This window comes from Mytilus edulis, chromosome 9, assembly GCF_963676685.1.
Source record: "Mytilus edulis chromosome 9, xbMytEdul2.2, whole genome shotgun sequence".
Taxonomy (NCBI): domain Eukaryota; kingdom Metazoa; phylum Mollusca; class Bivalvia; order Mytilida; family Mytilidae; genus Mytilus; species Mytilus edulis.
In genome coordinates, this window is record NC_092352.1 from 51,919,138 (window position 1) to 51,942,671 (window position 23,534).

The 23,534-nt window shown below is 32.3% G+C and overlaps 1 protein-coding gene across 1 annotated transcript in view; it reads left to right on the forward strand.

The window, feature by feature from the left end:
* Positions 1-550: 550 nt before the first annotated feature.
* LOC139488564 (uncharacterized) overlaps positions 551-23,534 on the forward strand; it is a 221,513-nt gene continuing 198,529 nt past the window's right edge. Inside the window, exons 1-4 of the mRNA XM_071274290.1 lie at positions 551-707; positions 17,782-17,851; positions 20,546-20,627; positions 22,363-22,454. Of these exons, the coding sequence (XP_071130391.1) occupies positions 663-707; positions 17,782-17,851; positions 20,546-20,627; positions 22,363-22,454 (289 nt within the window). The 5' untranslated portion in view covers positions 551-662. The remainder of the gene's footprint in view (positions 708-17,781; positions 17,852-20,545; positions 20,628-22,362; positions 22,455-23,534) is intronic.

A 23,534-nucleotide genomic window follows, 5' to 3' on the forward strand; every position in this document is an offset into this window, starting at 1 on the left:
AGAGTTTTAGAACTTAGGTGGATGGTCCATCCCCCGGAACACCCCCTGGATCCGCCAAAGCTATACTTCAATTATCAACATTTTTGGTGTGTTGTCCATTATGTTTAACCAAGTATTCCTATGCATGGTATAGGTTTATTACGAAGATCATATAATATGCACGTTTAAGAACATTTTTTAATATCTGCGATTATTGAAATAGTACCGTACAGTAATAATAATAATAATTATAATATATTTATTTAAAGAGAGTAACTCATTTGGATTAAACCAATTTTCAATAAGGCTCTCTACATACAATATCAACTATATGAATAAAACATAATTAATCATAATAATGACGTGTTCGTCAGATTTTCGTCTACAAAAGACTAACAGTGACGCACTAATCTCTAAGTTAAAAGGAAAAACATAATATACGAAAAGAGTAAACTAGCAAAAATACCGAACACAAGGAAAATTTAATCGGAAAGGTCCCTACTAATGGCAAAATCAAAAGCTCAAACACATCAAACCAAATGAAAAACACATAATCCTGACTTGGTACAATATTCTATTTTCAACTATACCCGTTTACCATTTAAACCACATATGCACATTCATGCAAGGAATTGACTAGTTAATTCAAGTTCTAATGTACTAATCAATTTCCTTGTACCAAAATGGAATTAAAAATTTCATTAATTTTCGGATTCATTAGTTTACAGGTAAGCATTTTTGCATTTCTATTGTGTTTCTATTTCTTTTTTGATGACCACATGTGTACGTTTGTTGCAATAGAAAGAAGGACAACACCTTTATTGCATAACCCGGAAATAGTTTACCGCCTAGCTGAATTTTAAGGTTGCGGAAAGAGATAAACATGCCCGTTCTTTTAATGGTTTACTGTTTATTCTATTGTATGGCAATTATTTATTTATTTAGTTTCACTTTGCAACTACAGAAACTCATAGACTTTTTACACTCTCCCATATACATGCATAAGAATTATTAAGACCTAGAACCCACTGAGGTCCAGGACTCGTACCCTGGGTACTATCATGTAGAAGCTCTTGATATTCAGGTTATTTTCGTTTTCTTTTGGTGAAAGCATGTTTATAGTAACCACTCGGATCGGTCCGCCCGTACGAATGTTTCCTTTAATTCTATAACAGGGAATGATTTAATATTTGGTCTGCAGCTTTATAACACTGGGTATTAATGAGTAAGCAATTTTTTACATCAGTCGTGTTCCCACTTCCAGTTTGCTGATATTTTGAAATGTTACAACACTCGTTCTACAACAAAAAATATTCCGAGTTTTCTTGTCTTCAGTGAAAAGTAATGATCAGTAAGGCTCCAGTATACATGTACCTCAACCACTACATGCAGCGACACAGGTACTCAGTAATGATATTGGAATTGTTTGTACTTTCAACCAATGTTTGGCAGTAATGGGATCAAAAGACCTCCTAGCCACCGTCCACCGCCTTAATCTGCCTCTGACTATGGGCTTGTCGAAATTCTACTGTTCCAATTATAGAACGATTGTTTGATAACATAGTTGTCCATTATAGTCATGTAGACATTATTGATCAGTGTTGAAGTATCAATGATCGTGGCTTCTTAATACGTGCATGCTTATTGATTTTCAAGAGGAAAACACCGTAGTAGTTAATATATACCGGTAATGGGTCTTAAACTTCATCGCGACATCCTTTAATTTCTATTCTCTTTTTAAGAACATTATTTAAGTCAATAAAGAACAAAACGCTGTTTGTTGCTTTTCTTAAAACTTGGTTGTATTGTTACATATATATTAATAGGGCTGATACCTTGTAAAACTTGTTTAACCCATGCAGCTGGTGTTACCATACTAGAAGTAGAAGCATTATCGCTTGTCTTGGTCATGTCTAATTTAAATGCTTTTATCATTTGAAAAATGTTATGCTTAAGGGAGATCTTTGATAGTTTCGGTTAAATTAATTTACATACGGAACATTTTACAGCTTTGTAGTATATTGGATCAACAATCTTTAGTTGTCTTTTGGTTATTTATGTCGTAGGGTTGATGTCTAGTTGACGTTGATCTCAAATTGCATTTGAAACATAATTACATCTTGAACACGGAAGTACGTCATGTTTCACTGATTTTGAATAGTGTATGTTTTAGCAAAATGAATGTTATGAATTAAAAGTTTATAATTTTTGAGATAAGATCATTTAACATTTCTGTACGTTAAATTCTCGTTTGTTTGTACTCAAGAAATGCAAGTCTTTAACTGACGTCCAATTTAGTTGAAATTTATTAAGGTCACATTTCTGGAGTTTACAAAAATAAATTAAAGTGCAGTAATGATGGACCAAATGAAATGTTACAACTTATTTGAATTCACCTGTTGAGGATTACTTCTTTAAAAATCCATTAGTATAATCACATCCTTTATGATTAATGGAGCAAATAATTATACATCTCAGATTGAATAATGTATGGTATTGCATTTTAAACATGACTTGATGTATTTTAATCACACACATTACATATATCACATGGTAACTTTGTCGCTCTTTCATGCTGCTCAATGATTATAAAAAGTATTTTTAACTACCTATGAATGGGGGGTTCTTAATTTCTGTATACATTAAATTTTTAGGGCATTTTTTTTTTATCTGTAAGAATATCACTTATTTTATACAATTCTCAACAAAAAGATTAACTACTAATTAAACTACTTTTTTCATAAGATGATATCTTTGTTCTGTACATCCTTCGTTTTGTTTTAGTTTTTTCGACGCTATCAATCCATCCTTGATTGGCGATATAGATGGTGAAAATGTGTTGGCTGAATTTCAGTTGTAACACTATTCCTTTTTTGGTTTACAATTAAATTGACTGTATGAATTAAACAACACAAATAGACTGGTGTTTAGTGTCAACAATTGAATTAAAATTGCTTGCGTTTCAGTTTAATACTAATTTGCATTGTGTAATTACTTTAAGTTTTATGGCGGACTTTAAATGCAAAACTATACCCAATTGATTATGAAAAACACAATTCATTTAGAAATGTGGTTAATGTTGTAAAATGTGCAGTATATATACTCTCGTGAGACAAAAACAAATGTCAATTACAATTACAATTACAATTAAAAACCAAGTGTTCAAAGAACAATTGAAGGTCTTTCAACCAATAAGGATGTATTTTGATATGAAAATATTAAAATTCAGTTGCAAATGTCAGTTCCTATGGCTTTATGATATAAAAATATGAATTTCAAGCAAAGGTCAAAATCTAGAACGTCCAATTAACCTATGACCTTGACCTCAATTTCAAAGTAATACAACAAGGATCCCAAATCAAAAGACCCTAGGTCTGTATTATGTATGGTTCATGAGCAATATCACTTTACGCAAAATTCTAAATATAAGAGGGGCAAACACTCCCATTTATTGTCTACGCACCCTTCCAATCAAAATTTTTAAGTTACGACATGTCGCAACTAACAATTTAGTAAAAATAATTTGTCGAAATCTTATAAAGTTAATGAAAATAAGTGAAAATAAGCCAAAATCAAAATTTAGAATTTGACCTTGACCTTTGACCTTGACCTAATTTTCATTTTTTGGGACCAAGGATCTTAAATCTAAAGACCCTAGGTCTCTATCACTTATGGTTTACTAGTTAGATATGCATATCACTTATATCATATAAAAAAGGGGGGATAACTCTCATATGGAGTCTCCTTATAGCTTCGGTCAAAATGAAACAGAACATCCTGAGGACATAACAAGCAATTTGGTAAAATAAATTTGTCGTAATCTTTTACGGTTGCGAAGGAGTAGTGGCCACAAGAAAAACAGTGTTTGGGGAGATAACTCTTACAAGGTACAGTTTTTTGTTACGCGGTGTCAGTTTCAGAAGCGTATTAACTGTTCGATATCATTTACCTTATATCTTAGCGATATCTTGTGAAACAAAAAAACAGCGAAGGAAAAAAAAGTTGGCGGAAGAAAAAAAAAAAAAAAAAAAAAATAATAATAATTAAAAACCAATTGTTCAGAGAACAATTGAAGGTCTTTCCACTAGTTAAGATCTATTTTGATATTGAAATATAAAAAATCAGTTTAAAATGTTAGTTCATATGGCTTTATGATATATTAATATGAATTTAAAGCAAAGGTCAAAATCTAGAACGTCCTATTAACCTATGACCTTGACCTCAATTTCAAGGTCACAAACCAAGGACCTTAAATCAAAAGACCCTAGGTCTTTAATATGTTTGGTTAATGAGTAATATCACTTTACGCATAATTCTAAATGTAAGATGGGCAAAAACTCCCATTTATTGTCTGCGCACCCTTTCAACCAAAATATACAAGTAAGGATATGTCGCAACTAACAATTTATGAAAAATTATTTGTCGATATGTTATACGGTATTTGAAAATTAGTGAAAATAAGCCAAAATCAAAATTTAGAATATGACCTTGACCTTTGACCTTGACCTCATTTTCATTTTTTGGGACCAAGGACCTCAAATCTAAAGACCCTAGGTCTCTATCACTTATGGTTTACCATTTAGAAATGCATATCACTTAATTCAATGGAAAAGGGGGAATAACTCTCATATGGAGTTTCCGTAAAGCTTCGGTCCAAATGAATATCCTAATCCTGAAGATGTAACGAGCAATTTGGTAAAATAAATTTGTCGTAATCTTTAACGGTTGCGAAGGAGTAGTGGCCACAAGAAAAAGAGTGTTTGGGGAGATAACTCTTACAACGTAAAGTATTTTGTTACGCAGTTGTAAATTTTTAAAGCGTATAAACTATATGATATCATATTCCAAATATCTAAGCGACATCTTTTGAAACATCAATACTACGCAAGAAAAAAATTAGGCGGAAGAAAAAAAAAAAAAAAAAAAAAAATAATAATTAAAAACCAATTGTTCAAAGAACAATTGAAGGTCTTTCCACAAGTAAAGATCTATTTTATTATCAAAATATTAAAAATCAATCAAAAATGTCAGTTCCTATGACTTTATAGTGTATAAATATGAATTTAAAGCAAAGGTCACAATCTAGAACGTCCTATTAACCTTTGACCTTGACCTCAATTTCAAGGTCACAAACCAAGGACCTCAAATAAAAAGACCCTAGGTCTGTAAAATGTATGGTTAATGAGTTATATCACTTTAGGCATGATTTTAAATATAAGATGGGCGAAAACTCTCATTTATTGTTTAGGCACCCTTCCAACCAAAATTTATAAGTTACAACATGTCGCAACTAACAATTTAGTAAAAATAATTTGTCGATATCTTTTAAGGTTTTTGAAAATAAGGAAAAATTAGCCAAAATCAAAATTTAAAATATGACCTTGACCTTTGACCTTGACCTCATTTTCATTTTTTTTTGGACCAAGGACTTCAAATCTAAATACCCTTGGTCTCTATCACTTATGGTTTACCATTTAGAAATGCATATCACTTAATTCAAATAAAAATGGGGAATAACTCTCATATGGAGTCTCCGTAAAGCTTCGGTCCAATGAATATCCTAATCGTTAAGATGTAACGAGCAATTTGGTAAAATAAATTTGTCGTAATCTTTTACGGTTGCGAAGGAGTAGTGGCCACAAGAAAAACAGTGTTTGGGGAGATAACTCTTACAAGGTTAAGTACTTTGTTACGCAGTTGTCATTTTTTAAAGCGTATAAACTATACAATATCATATTCCAAATATCTAAGCGACATCTTTTGAAACAACAAAACTACGCAAGAAAAAAATTTAGGCGGAAGAAGAAAAATAATAATAATCAGAACAAATTCAATAGGTCTTTCCACGGAAAAGTGGAAAGACCTAATAATTAAAAACCAATTGTTCAGAGAACAATTGAAGGTCTTTCCACTAGTAAAGATCTATTTTGATATTGAAATATGAAAAATCAGTTTAAAATGTTAGTTCCAATGGCTTTATGATGTATTTATATGAATTTAAAGCAAAGGTCAAAATCTAGAACGTCATATTAACCTATGACCTTGACCTCAATTTCAAGGTCACAAACTTAGGACCTTAAATCAAAAGACCCGAGGTCTTTAATATCTTTGGTTAATGAGTAATATCACTTTACGCATAATTCTAAATGTAAGATGGGCAAAAACTCCCATTTATTGGCTGCGCACCCTTTCAACCAAAATATACAAGTAAGGACATGTCGCAACTAACAACTTATGAAAAATTAGTTCTCGAAATGTTATACAGTATTTGAAAATAAGTGAAAATAAGCCAAAATCAAAATTTAGAATATGACCTTGACCTTTGACCTTGACCTCATTTTCATTTTATGGGACCAAGTACATCATATCTGAAGACCCTAGGTCTCTATCACTTATGGTTTACCATTTAGAAATGCATATCACTTAATTTAATGGAAAAGGGGTAATAACTCTCATATGGAGTCTCCGTAAAGCTTCAGTCCAAATGAATATCCTAATCCTGAAGTTGTAACGAGCAATTTGGTAAAATAAATTTGTCGTAATCTTTAACGGTTGCGAAGGAGTAGTGGCCACAAGAAAAACAGTGTTTGGGGAGATAACTCTTACAACAGAAAGTATTTTGTTACGCAGTTGTAAATTTTTTAAGCGTATAAACTATACGATATCATATTCCAAATATCTAAGCGACATCTTTTGAAACATCAATACTACGCAAGAAAAAAAATTAGGCGGAAGAAAAAAAAAAATAAAAATAATAATCAGAACAAATTCAATAGGTCTTTCCACGGAAAGGTGGAAAGACCTAATCAGAACAAATTCAATAGGTCTTTCCACGGAAAGGTGGAAAGACCTAATAATAATAATAATAATTAAAAACCAATTGTTCAGAGAACAATTGAAGGTCTTTCCATATCAAAGAAATTTTGATAAGAAGATAGTTGTTCATACTGATACGATAAATAATGGTTTAATCATATTTTTAAGTGATATAAAGGAGACAATATGCTACTTCCGGTGAAATGAATGTCACTTCCGGTCTTATATGATAGCTTCTTTCACACTGATTCCAAAAATATATAGTTTCTATATACTTTTGTATTAAGAATGGGAGATACATGGTCACTTCCGGTTTGTTGGAAGTCATTTTTAGTCTTCAGTAATAAGTTTATGTATCTATATGACAAAATATATGGATTCTGAGTACTTTTATACGAAAAAATTGCAAAAAAGGTTACTTCCGGTTTTCTCAAGGTCACTTCCGGTAGTCATTTTTCAAGGTCATTTGTCATCCAACCTTTTGCACAAGGTCAAATGCCATTAAAATGGACTTAGTTGAAGTTATAATCAAATAACCTCATATCAAGACATTTCAGGGGCACTAACTCCTATTAGATGCTATTTAATTGTATCAGACCAAATGTAACATATCTTCATAACTATATAGCAATCATTTTGCACTTGTTCTTTAATATGTACCTTTTCAATGGTTGGAGAAAATGCAAACACATAGAAAATTCGAATTTAGAACTTGACCTTGACCTTTGACCTTGACCCCATTTTCTAATAAAGGGCCTAGGGATCTCAAATAAATACATTCCAGGGTTATACGGTTGACGGTTTATTAGTTAATAACACATATTGAGAAAATAATTTTGTAAAGGTAGATAACTCCTATAAAATTTCATCGAATCGCTTCGATCCAAATAAGCCAAATTTTCCTTAGGATGTAACGAACAATTTGTAAAAAGAATTTTGTCGCTATCTTTTTTTGTTACGAAGGAGATGCACTCTGATGATAAACAGTGAATAGGGAGATAACTCTTACAAAGAAAAGTGTTCGGCTTAGCAGGGTTAAATGTAAAAGCGCATAAACTGTACGATACAATATGAAAAATATCTAAGCGACATATTGAGAAACAAACATTTGTCGCAATATCAAAATTAGGCGGAAGAAAAAAAAAAAAAAAATAATAATAATTAAAAACCAATTGTTCAGAGAACAATTGAAAGTCTTTCCACACCACAGAAATTTGGATAAGAAGGTAGTTTCATCATACTGATGCGATAAATAATGGTTTAATTATCTTTTTGAGTGATATAAGGGAGACAATATGCTACTTCCGGTGAAATGAATGTCACATCTGGTCTCATATGATAGCTTCTTTCACACTGATTGCAAAAATATATAGTTTCTATATACTTTTGTATGTAGAATGGGAGATAATTGGCCACTTCCGGTTTGTTGGAAGTCATTTTTAGTCTTCAGTAATTTGTTCATGTATCTATATGAAAAAATATATGGATTCTGAGTACTTTTATGTGAAAAAATTGCAAAAAAAGCTACTTCCGGTTTTCTCAAGGTCACTTCCGGTAGCCATTTTTCAAGGTCATTTGTCACTTAACCTTTTGTATCAGGTCAAATGTCTTTATAATGAACTTACTTGAAGTTATAATCAAATAACCTCATATCAAGACATTTCAGGGGCGACAACTCCTATAAGATGCCATCTAATTGTATAAGACTAAATGTAGCATATCTTCATAACAATTAAGCAGACATTTTGCACTTGTTCTTTTATATGTATCTCTCAAAGTGAGTGAGAAAATGCAAAAACAAGCAAAAGTCACAATTGAGAACTTGACCTTGACCTTTGACCTTGACCTCATTTTCTAAGTTAGGACCTAGGGGACTCAAATAAAAACATCCCAGGGTTATACGGTTATCTGTTAATGAGTTAAATAAACATACCGACAAATTTATTTTGTAAAGGTAGATAACTCCTATAAAATTTCATCGAATCGCTTCGATCCAAATACGCCAAAAATTACTGAGGATGTAACGAACAATTTGTAAAAAGAATTTTGTCGCTATCTTTTTTTGTTACGAAGGAGATACGCTTTGATGATAAACAGTGAAAAGGGAGATAACTCTTACAAAGAAAATGGTTCGGCTTAGCAGGGTGAAATTTAAAAGCGCATAAACTATACGATACAATATGAGAAATATCTAAGCGACATATTGCGAAACAAACATTTATCGCAAGAACAAAAGTTGGCGGAAAAAAAAAAAAAATAATAATAATAATAATAATAATCAGAACAAAAACAATAAGTCTTTCCACAGAAAAGTGGAAAGACTTAATAATCAGAAGAAATACAATAGGTCTTTCCACAGAAAGGTGGAAAGACCTAATAATAATAATAATAATAATCAGAACAAACCCTATAGGTCTTTCACCTGAAAGGTTGAAAGACCTAATTACAATTACAATTCACATAAAACAAAAGAAACACAAAAAAAAATCCCATTTTATTTCACCAAGAAAATGCTGCAATCTCTACATGGTCAGATTTTGATCAGATCACACAAAAATACATGTAGACGATAACAACTTAGTTTTTTGTTTTATTGAGTTTTCAATGTAAGCGAAATCGTTACTATCATGTTTTATAAAGTTTTTATCTTTAAATGATCTTATTAATATAATAAATTTGTCACAATAAACATAATAGTAGATTGTAATGAAATACCTAAAAAATAAAGTTTCTAAATTCATCTTTCAATCCAGGTAAGCCGATACGTTCTAGAAGAAATATGATCTTCCTTTCTATGTAAAGTTCAGTTCTTTAACAAGATTTACCTCTATTTTAAGGGAAAATAATTTTAATGGAAAAGTTAACAACCGATTGATATCAAGATAAATAAAACAGATTTTAAATCGCAATACAAGAATCAAGGTAATTTATTGAAGTATTGCATGGATATCGTTATGTACATGTACAATCAACTTGAAATGTAATTTCTCACCTTATTCATAAACTTTGCTTTAAAATCTTTTTATACATGATCTACAAAAGTTAGAATTCCTTTGAGATCCCATTGATTTCCTAAAATTAATAGTAGTCGCATTTAATGTCGAAGAGCTGTGTGCTCAACCATTTGAACATTTTTTACTAAGGTTCTGACAGTCCTAATTAAGAAATTACCCAATGCAAGATGTCATTCTTAACTTTTGCAATGCAATAACTTTTATTCCTCAACATCCAGTAAATTATAACTGCTAATCTTATGAACTTTAGAAAAGAAATCCAACTTAGAGTCTAATACAACAGAGGCGGATCCAGCCATTTATTAAAGAGGGGGTTCCTAACTAAGAACGAAAGGGGGTAACTGTTTTTCCACAGTTCAGATGCATTTATAGTCAACAAGAGGGGATTCCGCCCCCTACCATTATGGATCCGCCACTGTTTTAAATCCTTTTGTAAAATAAAAACTGTTCTACGGATTCTGGAAGTGTAAAATTCGACATATATTTTAAGTACATTTACATAGCATATGCTTTACTTAAGGGGCACTATAGCTACGAGATATATAAAAAATATCAAATATGATGTTTTTTGTTCTATCATTAATGAAAATAAAATAGTGAAATGATCTATCGCTTTTAGCAGCCAGTATGGTTCCATTTTGTTAAAATAAGCTTAAAAACATTGATGAGGAATTATTCACTTGCAAGTGAATAATTCGACCGCATTGAATCCTTATTCATGTGAACTTCAATTTGGTTAGAGATGAATACCACATGCATTGTGCGTGTTCAATTGTTTAAAGGAAAAGAATGTTAACTTGAAAGTGAAACAAAGATAAATCATTTGAATGACTGATTCGATCCACAAAATAATCATTCATATACTGATTAATATATGTTTTAATTTATAATATGAAATTAAACGACCTAGAAAATCCAAAAGCACGAGTCTGCTGTCTATTCGTATCTCTATTTATGTTTATATCGGTTATACAGGGCAATCGGAGGTCTTCGGGGTCAACTCAACATTTGATTAGATGGCGTTTAGACTAAAATACACACGAAACGAAGCTACAAATTCTCGAGCCAATGCCCTGTAAATTGTTTATTTGATTCTTTTCATAATATGGATAAATGTTGTACATTGTTATAAATCAAATATAAGAATTTGAGTCAAATCGGTGAACATGAATTTGATAGATAGTGCCCCCTTAACATTTAGACTCATCGTGTTCAATATTATAAAGAGAACAAAACAATCGCAGTATTATATAAAATCAACGTGGATAAAACGCGCATCATCATCTTCACACTAATCTCTGTCGTTATCACAGTGTACAAGCGGACAGTGACACAAAACGGAAGTTGCTGATCTGTCCGACGGCGATCGGCTCGTTGTTTTTCAAAAAAATATAGAATATCAACACAAAGTGTCCCATAATGGATTGTTCAGCAGCTCAAGGTAAGTGAATAACTACAATGATGTATTTTTGACCATTTAAAGCTTATTTTATGCTTTTAGCATCAACCGTCTTTTTAAAATAACTCCTGATCATGAAGAGGGGTCAAAATTTTGCGATTTTTCGAGTCATAAATCTTAACAAAACTCCGAAAATTCAAACATTTTCAAGATTTTTAATCGATACATAGTTGAATAATCATATTCCGCATACACACACAAAAGTTTGGTTCATTTTTTTTATTATATTGTCACAATTGAATCTTTTCTATTCAAAGTGTACTGTCCGCCTCGTTGCCACCGTATGTTTTCATACTGTCCGATTCGTTGGTCATATTCATGATCGATATCTTAAGCAAAAGTAAGATTGAAACATGCAATTTATCCACATTTAAACTTTATTCAACACAGATACTGTCTATGATTATATATGGAAAATATTTATAGATTATATATTCAGCTTGGATCTCGTGTCAATTAAAGGGGGACATTGGTCACTCTTCCAGAACCTTTACTCATGTCTGCTGCTCGTATTCATCGTTTGCGGACCTTGTTGTTAGATTCTCTACCGATATAATATTCTAATAAATGCATGGTGAATTCAGTACACATGTTCCCTATGACATGATCTTTCTAATTTAATGCAAAATTAGAGTTTTGATCCAATTTTACGGCCTAATGAACATAGAAAACGATAGTGCGAGTGGGGCATCCGTGTACTATGGTCACATTCTTGTTTAAAAGTTATTTTAAAACAACAGTAGATGATAGTGAGTGATGCAGCGCACTTAAGAACATCAATTAAATAATGTTTTGCTTATATTTTCAGATATACATGATGAGTACTAGTAATCCTTATAGTTGTACAACATGCTTGTTTTCGTGTATATCTGAAAATATAAGCAAAACATTATTTAATTGATGTTCTTAAGCGCGCTGCATCACTCACTATCATCTACTGTTGTTTTAAAATAACTTTTAAACAAGAATGTGACCATAGTACACGGATGCCCAACTCGCACTATCGTTTTCTATGTTCATTAGGCCGTAAAATTGGATCAAAACTCTAATTTTGCATTAAATTAGAAAGATCATGTCATAGGGAACATGTGTACTGAATTCACCATGCATTTATTAGAATATTATTTTGGTAGAGAATCTAACAACAAGGTCCGCAAACGATGAATACGAGCAGCAGACATGAGTAAAGGTTCTGGAAGAGTGACCAATGTCCCCCTTTAATTGACACGAGATCCAAGCTGAATATATAATCTATAAATATTTTCCATATATAATCATAGACAGTATCTGTGTTGAATAAAGTTTAAATGTGGATAAATTGCATGTTTCAATCTTACTTTTGCTTAAGATATCGATCATGAATATGACCAACGAATCGGACAGTATGAAAACATACGGTGGCAACGAGGCGGACAGTACACTTTGAATAGAAAAGATTCAATTGTGACAATATAATAAAAAAAAAATGAACCAAACTTTTGTGTGTGTATGCGGAATATGATTATTCAACTATGTATCGATTAAAAATCTTGAAAATGTTTGAATTTTCGGAGTTTTGTTAAGATTTATGACTCGAAAAATCGCAAAATTTTGACCTCTCTTCATGATCAGGAGTTATTTTAAAAAGACGGTTGATGCTAAAAGCATAAAATAAGCTTTAAATGGTCAAAAATACATCATTGTAGTTATTCACTTACCTTGAGCTGCTGAACAATCCATTATGGGACACTTTGTGTTGATATTCTATATTTTTTTGAAAAACAACGAGCCGATCGCCGTCGGACAGATCAGCAACTTCCGTTTTGTGTCACTGTCCGCTTGTACACTGTGGTTATTTCTTCATTTCTTTTCATTTTTTCGGTATTGTTTAGTTTTGTGTTGTTATTTATATCGTATTGTGAAGAAGACTTTATACGTATGTTTTACTTGTGTCTGATCCTTTTTTTTTATTTGAGCAAATAAAATATGTTTTAAACTAAAACTAAAACTAATCGTGTTGAATGTTCATATACCATTAGGAGATCGTGAGAGTGGATTATGTAAGGTTCATATCACAGCAACTTGTAGAATGTAAAAAAAGTTTTAAACTAAAACACATCGTGTTGAATGTAAAAAAAAAGTTTTAAACTAAAACACATCGTGTTGAATGTTAATTCATACGCCATTTAGAGATCTACGACGTATGTTTTACTTGTGTCTGATCCTTTTTTTTATTTGAGCAAATAAAATATGTTTTAAACTAAAACTAAAACTCATCGTGTTGAATGTTCATACACAATTAGGAGATCGTGACAGTAGATTATTAAAGGTTCATATCACAGCAACTTGTAGAATGTAAAAAAAAGTTTTAAACTAAAACGCATCGTGTAGAATGTTCATACACCATTTAGAGATCTACGTATGTTTTACTTGTGTCTGAGCCTTCTTATTTTGAGCAAATAAAATATGTTTTAAACTAAAACTAAAGCTCATCGTGTAGAATGTTCATACGCCATTAGAGATCGTGACAGTGTATTATTAAAGGTTTAAATCACAGCAACTTGTAGAATGTAAAACAAAAATGTTTGTTCTTAGGTCGGCGTTCAATAAGGCAGTTCATATCAACTTAACTTCATGTCATGATGGATGAATTCTGAATTGAAAAATGTATTAAAGTAAAGTAAGCTGATATTTACCCTATACAAAATATTACGTGTATAGTTACACTATTTAAACATGATTCTTTTGAAACACGTGAATTTGAAATGACTGGTTAAACCCTAAATGTTTAAATGATATGGTATAACATAGGGTAATACTAGATTCACATTATTACTAGTTGGTTTGAGAGAGAACAGAGATACGAAGTTGTAGAACAGGGATGGATGATCCTCGACTTTCCGTTCTACCAGTATAATCGCAATCATTGTTAGTTTGTGTATGAGAGAAGTTCAGCAGAGATACAGAGTTTTAGAACTTGGGTGGATAATCCATCCTCCGGAACACCCCCTGGATCCACCAAAGCTATACTTCAAAATCAAAAGCTCAAATACATCAAACCGAATGAAAAACACATATACAGGCATTAAGAAAACGAAGTTGAAGAGCATGCATGGAGGACCTAAAAATCCTAAAGGTTTTAAGTCGATCCGTGTAATCTTGCTGCATGCAATGTGTTGTTGGCTCTAAAGTACAAACCTCCCACAACTGTTAGGTCTAACATGTTTCTCCTTTGATATACGGTTATATCTCAACATGTCAGCATGACATAACATATAGTCTCCTCTTATAGCATTCATATAAAATAAAGCCAAAGTATGGTCTTAATTATTTTTCCTGTAGTGCGATATTGGTTTTTAAATCCAATGAAAGGCGGAATTCGTTATAATTGAGGTTATAATAGATCTAATTTTTCACTTTTTATTCTTTCAATTATTTGGACATTTTCCGAAACAATTTCTATTATTTTTCATTTTTAATTACTTTTCTATCGTATATTTGTTAAGTATGGAGTAAAACCTAGATACCCTTATGGATTACACGAGTTAATAATCTACACGGGTTTTCATTGAACTTGATCATTTTGATAAGCAAGTGCGTAAGATGAGTTTCTGTCCAGCATTTTTAAGGACATACATACTTTATAATTGTAGTCAAAGGTAAAGATAACAGATAGTAATGCAGCTATATAAAAAAAATATACTAGTTTTCCCTACTATTATAGTATGTTGCAGCTTATTATATTTACCGTGTACCGATCAGTATGAGTGCATTTCTTTCTAACCAAAATTTTGTTAACGTTGTGTGGCGTTCGTTGTTTAAGAATTGAACGCTTCTTTTGTTACTTCATTGGGGTGTAAAAGCGTTGACCGAAGTACATTTTGTATGAAGCGCTTCCACGCTTCATTCTAAAAAAGTTTTAAAAGCGTATATTTCCTCTGAAATTAGTTCCACTGGAACTTTTTTCACAGGAACAAATTTTGGCTCACACTTACACGCTTCATTCTAAAATTGTGCGCACGGTCAACGCTTTTACAACCCTACGAAGTGTAAAAACTGAAGCATTCAGTACTTATAATTACATTTTTTTTTAGCAATGATCATAATAAACACGATTTTTTTATGATTGTTTTATTTAATTCACCTGTGCTCTTTATTGTGGGGCCACGTGTTATCATGAATGATAAGTTTTATTGAGTAATACAATTGCTTAAGGAATAACATGTGATGTGCAGTTAGCCAATCAGAATAAAGTATTATAATGAAACATACATCTAATGTAATTATTGTTTTATAAACGCTACAAAAGAAGAAACAAATACATCGTTTAATCCGTGTTTACTGACCCTATTTGAACTTTCAATAATGCATGCACATGTTGTTGGTAAACAGAATTTTTACAAACGTAGAAACAAATACATCGGTTAATCAGGGTGATCAACAAATGTAGCGTTTGTTCTAACAAACGATAAACGACTTTTTAGCGAGTGCATTATACATGTTATAGTTTGTCAAAGTTTATGTAAACTTTGCAAACGTATGATAGAAACAAATAATCAACACATGTGCGCGCTTAGCCGTTCGATCTTTTGTGTTAGAAAGAAATGCACCCTATATAAAATAATAGACATGATTACCTAGCCTGTTAACTAAACCATGAAATCATTAATTTTACTATTAAAAATATTTTTGAAAGTTTGTGTTTGATCTTCCTGGTTTAGTGTAGTCACGATTATGAAACATGAATAAGAATTGTTTTCGTGGAAAGAAAAACCCAGATAAAACTAATTACTGATCTCCGTAAAGCTTCAGTTTAATTTTAACCAAATTCAAGGTGAACATATTTCCATATCAAATAATAAGTGTGTAATATGATATCTTATGAAACAGTCAATACCTTTTCATAAACAAATCTATTCGTTGTACAGCGTATACTAAAGTATACTAGAACACACCCGTGATATCGCGGGTCCGTGACTGAATTAAAGTATATAACTATGCGCAAGCATTATTTTAGTATTAGTATTGTCATCTGATAAAGTCATACCGATTATAAGATACACAGTTTTCTCTGCTTTCAAATTTTCTGTTTGAACCCGTCGAACTGGAACTTATCAATTATTGGTAATATTAATTATTTGGAAAACAAAAGGTCCTGGAAAGGAGTATTTTTTAATCAAAAGCATTGTCCTATATTAGTTATAAATAAAGTTGAATTCTTTGATTCGCTGTTTTACGTCATGCCCGCTAACAAATTGAAAACTGTAACTATATACGCCTTATTTTTAGTCCAGATTTTTGGTATTCGTATTGTTATCTTAGAAAGTCTTACTGATTAAAATAGTACAATAGGTAACAATTCGACAATTTAGTAGTGTCAACCCTGTGATTATGACCCGTGTATATAGCATATTAATCCTGAATACACTGTTTGTTGGTGCGCCTGTCAGATGCGGAACGTACAGATAAGGTAATAGGTAACATGTGAATATACTATTGGTATCGGTAATGGCGGGTATCGGACTCGACCCGGAACTTTTTAATTATTGGCAATATTAATTACGTGGAAAACAAAAGGACCTGGAGTGGTGTAATTTTTAATCTACACCTTATTACTATATTAGTTATATATAAAGTTGAATTCTTTGATTCGTCGTTTTTACGTGATGACGGCTGACAAATTGGACCTCGTAATTTTAGTATTATAGATAAATAAATCTTTTAAATTATCACAGCTATTTTGTTTATCCAAATCGTTTAAGACATTGAGATTTAATAAGGAAGTTTGTAGTTTGGTATTCATGGTATTAGCGTGTTTTGTTTTATTGCAGACCTATCCGTGGTCTATAATATCAAATAACCATAAGAACTACGGTTCTGCATCTTATTCCTACACATTTCATTTCACTCGCATTCAGCTAATTTCGCACACTTATTATGTTGAATATATTTTGCATTGTCAAAGGATAAAGTCGCACTCTATTGCAATTAAGCATAGAATTTTCTGGAAAGGCTACAATATCATGAATATGCAGATCCAATATAATCACATAAAGAAGTGTAATTGAATAAGCGTTAATTTTTATTTTCTCTTAACCCAGAACGGTTGTTTCAAGTAAAGATACCGAAAAAAGTCCCGACATAAACTGCATAAATATGGACTTCAAAAAATCTTTAAAGCTGCCATATTCAGCTGACTAGAAGATGGAGAGAAAAAAAGTCTCATAACACTTTGTTATCCACTAACTGCTTATAACCTTGAGCGCTTCAGTGTGTGTGTACTTTATAGGTATGATACCTTGAATTGCATGTTTTTGGTGTTTTTTTAAACAATTATTGGCTGTCTTTAGATCTTTTTTTTTTTTTTATTATGTGAAATTTATATGGTGTTCTGGTGGTTTGAATCCCTTTTCAAAATGATTGGATCCCCGCCTTCCACATTTGGACTTACTTAATTTATAGTAATTGAATGCTTAACTTATTACTGCGAATCAATCCTTACTGTCTTTTTCTATAATACATATTTTTTTTTAGATTCTCCAGCCGTCTACTTCTCATTCGAATAGTGGTAGTCTTGGTGACATCGAATTTAGCTGCCCGGCAGGTAATTATTTAAGAACGGTATACATACATGCAGTGTGAGCCAAGGCTACGTGTTGAAGACCGTACTTTGACCTGTAATGGTTCACTTTGACGTTACGCACGATATTGCGTCCTATAATTGGTAACTTTACGTCGGTAATCGAGTATACTTTGTTCGTTTTGTTTATAAACATTTGTGATCGATATGGATACTTTAAAGTCTTGAATATGCATGAAATATTTCCTACTGGTACATGTAGTTACGCAAGCAAAAATAAACAATACAAAATAGGTATTCAAATTTTTCCCACTTAATGTCGAGAAGCATTTTTAGAAGTATGCTGCCGACAACAACATGTATTGCGATGTTTTTCTTTGACTGGCATCATGAAAAACGGCTTGTAACGTTGTGATATCTTAAAATCTGGATATTTTGCTTTAAACTTTAAAAATACTGCAGTTTGGTTTTTTTCGAGCAGGTGAATTTGCTGTGAAACATATTCACGTGGCCCTATCCGTGAGCGTTTCACGTCTGTTTTGTTGGGACTAGTGCGCGAAACCATGGGGGATATCCAGAAATCATAAGCCTGTTTCTTTGTTATATCGGGAGTAATGTCAGATCTGGTTTTTCTCTTTGTGAATTCGTAACAAGATTTTTCTGATCTAAAAACAGAAGTGCGAATTCTTTTACCGCCAGAAAGTCGCCGCTGGTGCAATCCCAACTTACGCGCTGCTTTGCTTTTTTCTCCTTTTGAAATGTTTTCCCCGCTGACCGAAGCCGATATTACATGCATAGCATTTCGTGCATCATAATTTCTTTTCTGTTTTGTTTCATGCATAAATCCCTTCATGTTTTCTAAGACCTTTTCAGAGATAGATGGACTTTGTCGTTTTACAGATTGTTTTGCTGTTTACAATATTTAATTCTCTCTGTCTCGGACATGAAATTCTTCTGTTCTGCAATTAATATTTTACCTATTTATTGACAAATTACCATATGTTTTTTTTTTTCATTTTAGATAATTATTCATTCTCTATTTGATTATAACTACTATTATATATTGCAGTCTGTTCTTATCGTGGTTTCTATGATTCTGTCTATTTTCGAAATTTGTAATTTCGTTATTTTGTTTTGTCCTCTGATCTTAAAACATTAAATCGAACCGTACTTTTTTTATTTAAAAACAATGAAATATCGTTCATATATCATATGATAATACGAACTGCTTTCAATTTCGATGGCCTAGGAGGGTGATTGGCCTAATGAGTTCATATAAATTAGTGATAAAAAGCCTGGCGATTTTAAGATACGCTCGTGGCGAGATTTGTTCGACTCCGATCCTAATCGACAGTTATTACAAATATTTTAACTTAAGGTCGTCTGATGTCCGGCTTCTTCTACCTATGATGACAGGTCAATAAAATACAACAAATGTCGCTTATACATGTAGTGGTGTTTAACACCAAAATAAAGAACAAACTTTTAGAAATAATTTGAAAACACATATATGTATCTAGCGTCCAGAATCGAAAACGTTCAAAACGTAAGAAAATTGTTCAGTGGACAAACTTGCAAGACATTTAATTTGTTAAAAAACGAAGTCATTTCGACTTAACAGCTTATCAAAAAGTATACTATCCTATTGTGGGGTGAAAGCACAATTACGCAAAAGCACTATTTTGTATGCTATAAATTGAATATTTAATATAATGACGTTGAAACTGACAGTGTTTTGGTAAAAAGCGACGAAATTCGACATTGGACAATCTTGCAAGACATTTTCCCGAAGCCCATGCATTTTTACTTGTGGTGCGAGTGCTGTAAAATTCCGGATTTGAAATGGTCTATCTTAGCACTTTTGTAGGAATAATTTATGAAAACAAAATTTTATATCATCTGATATTTTAAAAAGCGATAATTTTTGATAACTTACCATTTTCCGAAACCTGACCATGACGAGGATTATTCATTTTTGAAAAAATCAGCTTTGACCGTTCCATCAACACAAAAAACAGCAATGACTTCATAAATCATATATAACGTTTATCATTCATGCGAATTTTCGCGGATTTTAGACTCTTTCTTAGACCACAAAAATTCCCGCAAATGTTATTTTGCGAATAATTTGTTACGTCTGACACGCATATTTTTGACGTTTTGGCAATATTTGTATCATTATTTGAAACTATTATGAAAAGTTAAAGCATATTATTTTATATTTTCGGAAACAGTAATACTTGCCTAATCTATAGATATAAATTTCATAAAGCTGAACTATTTAGATTTCATAGAAGAGCTATTTATTAAATTTCTCTGTCGCATTTCACGGCATTGACGCAATAACGTGCTTAACGTCTTTACTTTAACAAATTGTTACTTGGATGGAGAGTTGTCTCATTGGCACTCATTCCACGTCTTCTTATAACTATCTATTAACATGCTATTAAGAGCACGAATAACTCAAGCTGTTCTCGTGATTTATCTAGTTATTCAAGTCCGATTATATTATTCACATGATCAGGGGAAGTCGCATTATTCAAGTATCTAGGTCAGATGGTTAATATTTCAATGTGTACATAACGTGTCTTAATTATTACTTTGCAACTCAGGTCAGATTGTATATATAGAATCTTTTAACCATTATTCTTCACAAATTCTCTGATTCAAGATTTATTTCTGATCATTTCGATTTTGAACTCTGTTTTGATTATCCAGGTCAATATTTTAACGGAGGAAACTGTTATGCTGCAGTGAGTGTACCAATGACATGGAGTGATGCCAAAAGAACGTGCAAACGGTAAGTCCAAAATTGCGTTTCCGAGTGGCGGATTAAAAAAAGGGGGGGTCTGTGTGTTGGAACCCCCTTCTTTTGGACGATCAATGCATTTGAATGAGGACATTTAGTTGGAACCACCCCCTTTATCCTTGGTTGAAAACTTCGGCCCTCTTGTATATGGCTGGATCCGCTCCTAGTTTCTAGAGCAGTTGCAATCTTTCTCTATTGTATAGTGTAGTTTTAATCGTTGGTACTTGGGTATAGATCTCCCACCAAATTGCTTGCACTGAATATTCAATTTCACATATTCACATCATGTTTGACATTTCTTCGGCTTGTCTCCGCCTTTTAAAGGTTAACTTTGAAAATTAATGGATAGTTACATTCACCATTTAGAAGGTAATAAAAGCATAGTAGTATTAAGCATATTGTGTAAAAAATAGACAAAAATAATACTAGTATGCACGAGGGGGAGTCCTGTACGTACCAAAGTATATCTGTGATTGTTATGTGTACATATACATACTGTCAGGTCATCTTAAAAATGTCAAAATTATCGGATGCCTTTGAATTGCGAAAAAAGAATTTGAATGTATACATTTTCTTATACATAATTTCTCTCCTGTATCTTTTGTTAGTTATCCAATATCCTCGAATAGAGGGACTACTATAGAATAGAGCATGGAAATCGGGAAATGTTTCAAAGTGCCTGTCCTAAGTCAGGAGCCTGTAATTCAGTGGCTGTCGTTTGTTTATGTATTACATATTTGTTTTTTCGTTCATTTTTTTTTATATAAATAAGGCCGTTAGTTTTATCGTTTGAATTGTTTGACATTGTCTTATCGGGGCCTTTTATAGCTTACTATGCGGTATGGGCTTTGCTCATTGTTGAAGGCCGTACGGTTACCTATAGTTGTTAATGTCTGTGTCATTTTTGGTCTTTTGTGGACAGTTGTCTCATTGGCAATCATACCACATCTTCTTTTTTTATAACAACTTGACAAACGAGCAGAAAACAATACGAGGCTACCAATAGGTCTTCAACTCACAAAATCATGCACTCGGAGCGGGCCAATAATAAAATAAGCTATATGCAGAGGGGGACCATTTGACACATAGTCCGAGATTGGACTGACGTCCAGTGGCTGTTTTGCCAGACAAACTGGGGCCGTACAATTAAAAAAAAAGATATAAGAAGGCGAGGTATGAGTGTCAATGAGACAACTCTCCATCCAAGTCATAATTTGTAAAAATTAAACCATTATAGGTCAAAGAAGGGCCTTCAACACAGGGTCTTGGCTCTCACCGAACAACAAGCTATACATGACCCCAACATGACTAGAGTAAAACCATTCATATAGGAAAACCAATGGTCTTATCTATATAAAAACCAGAAACACTTATTAACCGCATCAACAAACGACAACCACTGAAATACATGTATGTATTTTATTATACCGAACTAACAGTCGCCGGAAGGTCCTTCTGAATTATTGAAAAAACACCAGGCTTACTGTACCGTAGTAACAGATTTTTAAAACACTTCTGTTGGGTCTGAGAATTTCGTGTGTACAACAAAGATAGGCTGCTCTATCTGTAAAAAACATCCTCTACACTAGATGAATTTCCAAGCCTTTGTTTGCTCTTGTTTCCTCGTCACCTGGCCGTATTGTCATTGTATGAAAATAAAAGCCTTATAATGCCATGAATCACAAAAGAATTGTAAGGTTTACCATGTTATCTGTTATCTTTACAGACAAGGCCAGCATTTGTTTTGGGTGCTAGATGTGGATGAATTAAAAGCAGTTGACCATTTAGCAAAGTCAACATGGGAATATTATTGGTCAGGTTAGTCAAATATGGAAGTAAATAGATACAAATCCTTGAATAAATTAAATCATGATATGTATAAGATCATACACTATAGATAATCGGATTCAGAATCAACATTGCTTATCTGAATATTCTGTCTCCACATAAGAAATAAATAATAAGAAATACATAATTTTGGACAGAAAAAAAAATAAAATATTTATTGATTTTTAATGTGGAAAATTCCATCAGTGCTACGGTCCACCATGTCCATCGGTCCACAAAAAGGGGGATATTTTGCCGGCTCTAATTAAAATAGTCGGGAACCCAGTGGATATTTCTATTATAGCAATATCATTGCCCGCAATATTTATAGATTATCGTAAGGATTTGTATAGAAATACAAATGCTTGATTATCGTTGTTTATCTCAACGAGATTGCCTGATTTCTCGCTTGAGCCGGTACGGCGAAAGAGAGAAAAGCAATCGAGTTGAGATTACCAATGATAATCTGTTTATCGTTATTTTAACTATGACGATAATTTCATCACTCTACACTGCTGAGAAACGGGAAATAATCAGTCAGTGAGATCAAAGTTAAATTTCGTAAAATAGCGATGAAGTGAATTATTCTTATTTTCCCAGTTGGTTGAAATGATTTAATTTTAATATTTACTGATTAAAAGTGTATGTACATGTACAAGAGGCTTGAGGGTATGAATCAGTCAATTTACCGTCATGAGTCAAACGCTCATTTTCGGCTACCGACAACGTCAAATTGGTTGAAACTGTTCTTTTGATTCGTCAATACATCCTTATTCTGATTTTTCAATGCATGTAGTATCAAATTATTGTCCGTTTTTAATGTTATTTTTAGAAAGAATTCAACGTGATTCGTCAAAAACAGGCGATTTATTTATCGCCATAAAGATAATGTACATTTTAAAACTTCATGCCTTTTACCGTTGTTCGTCATTGTAAAAGTACCCTATTACGACTATTTTCGTGACTGCGAAAGTCAACATATAAAAATAAATCAACCCTTATAGTTGAATTATATTACAGTAACAGTGTATTTAGATACATGTAATCGAAAAAACAGTTATCAGTCAAAGT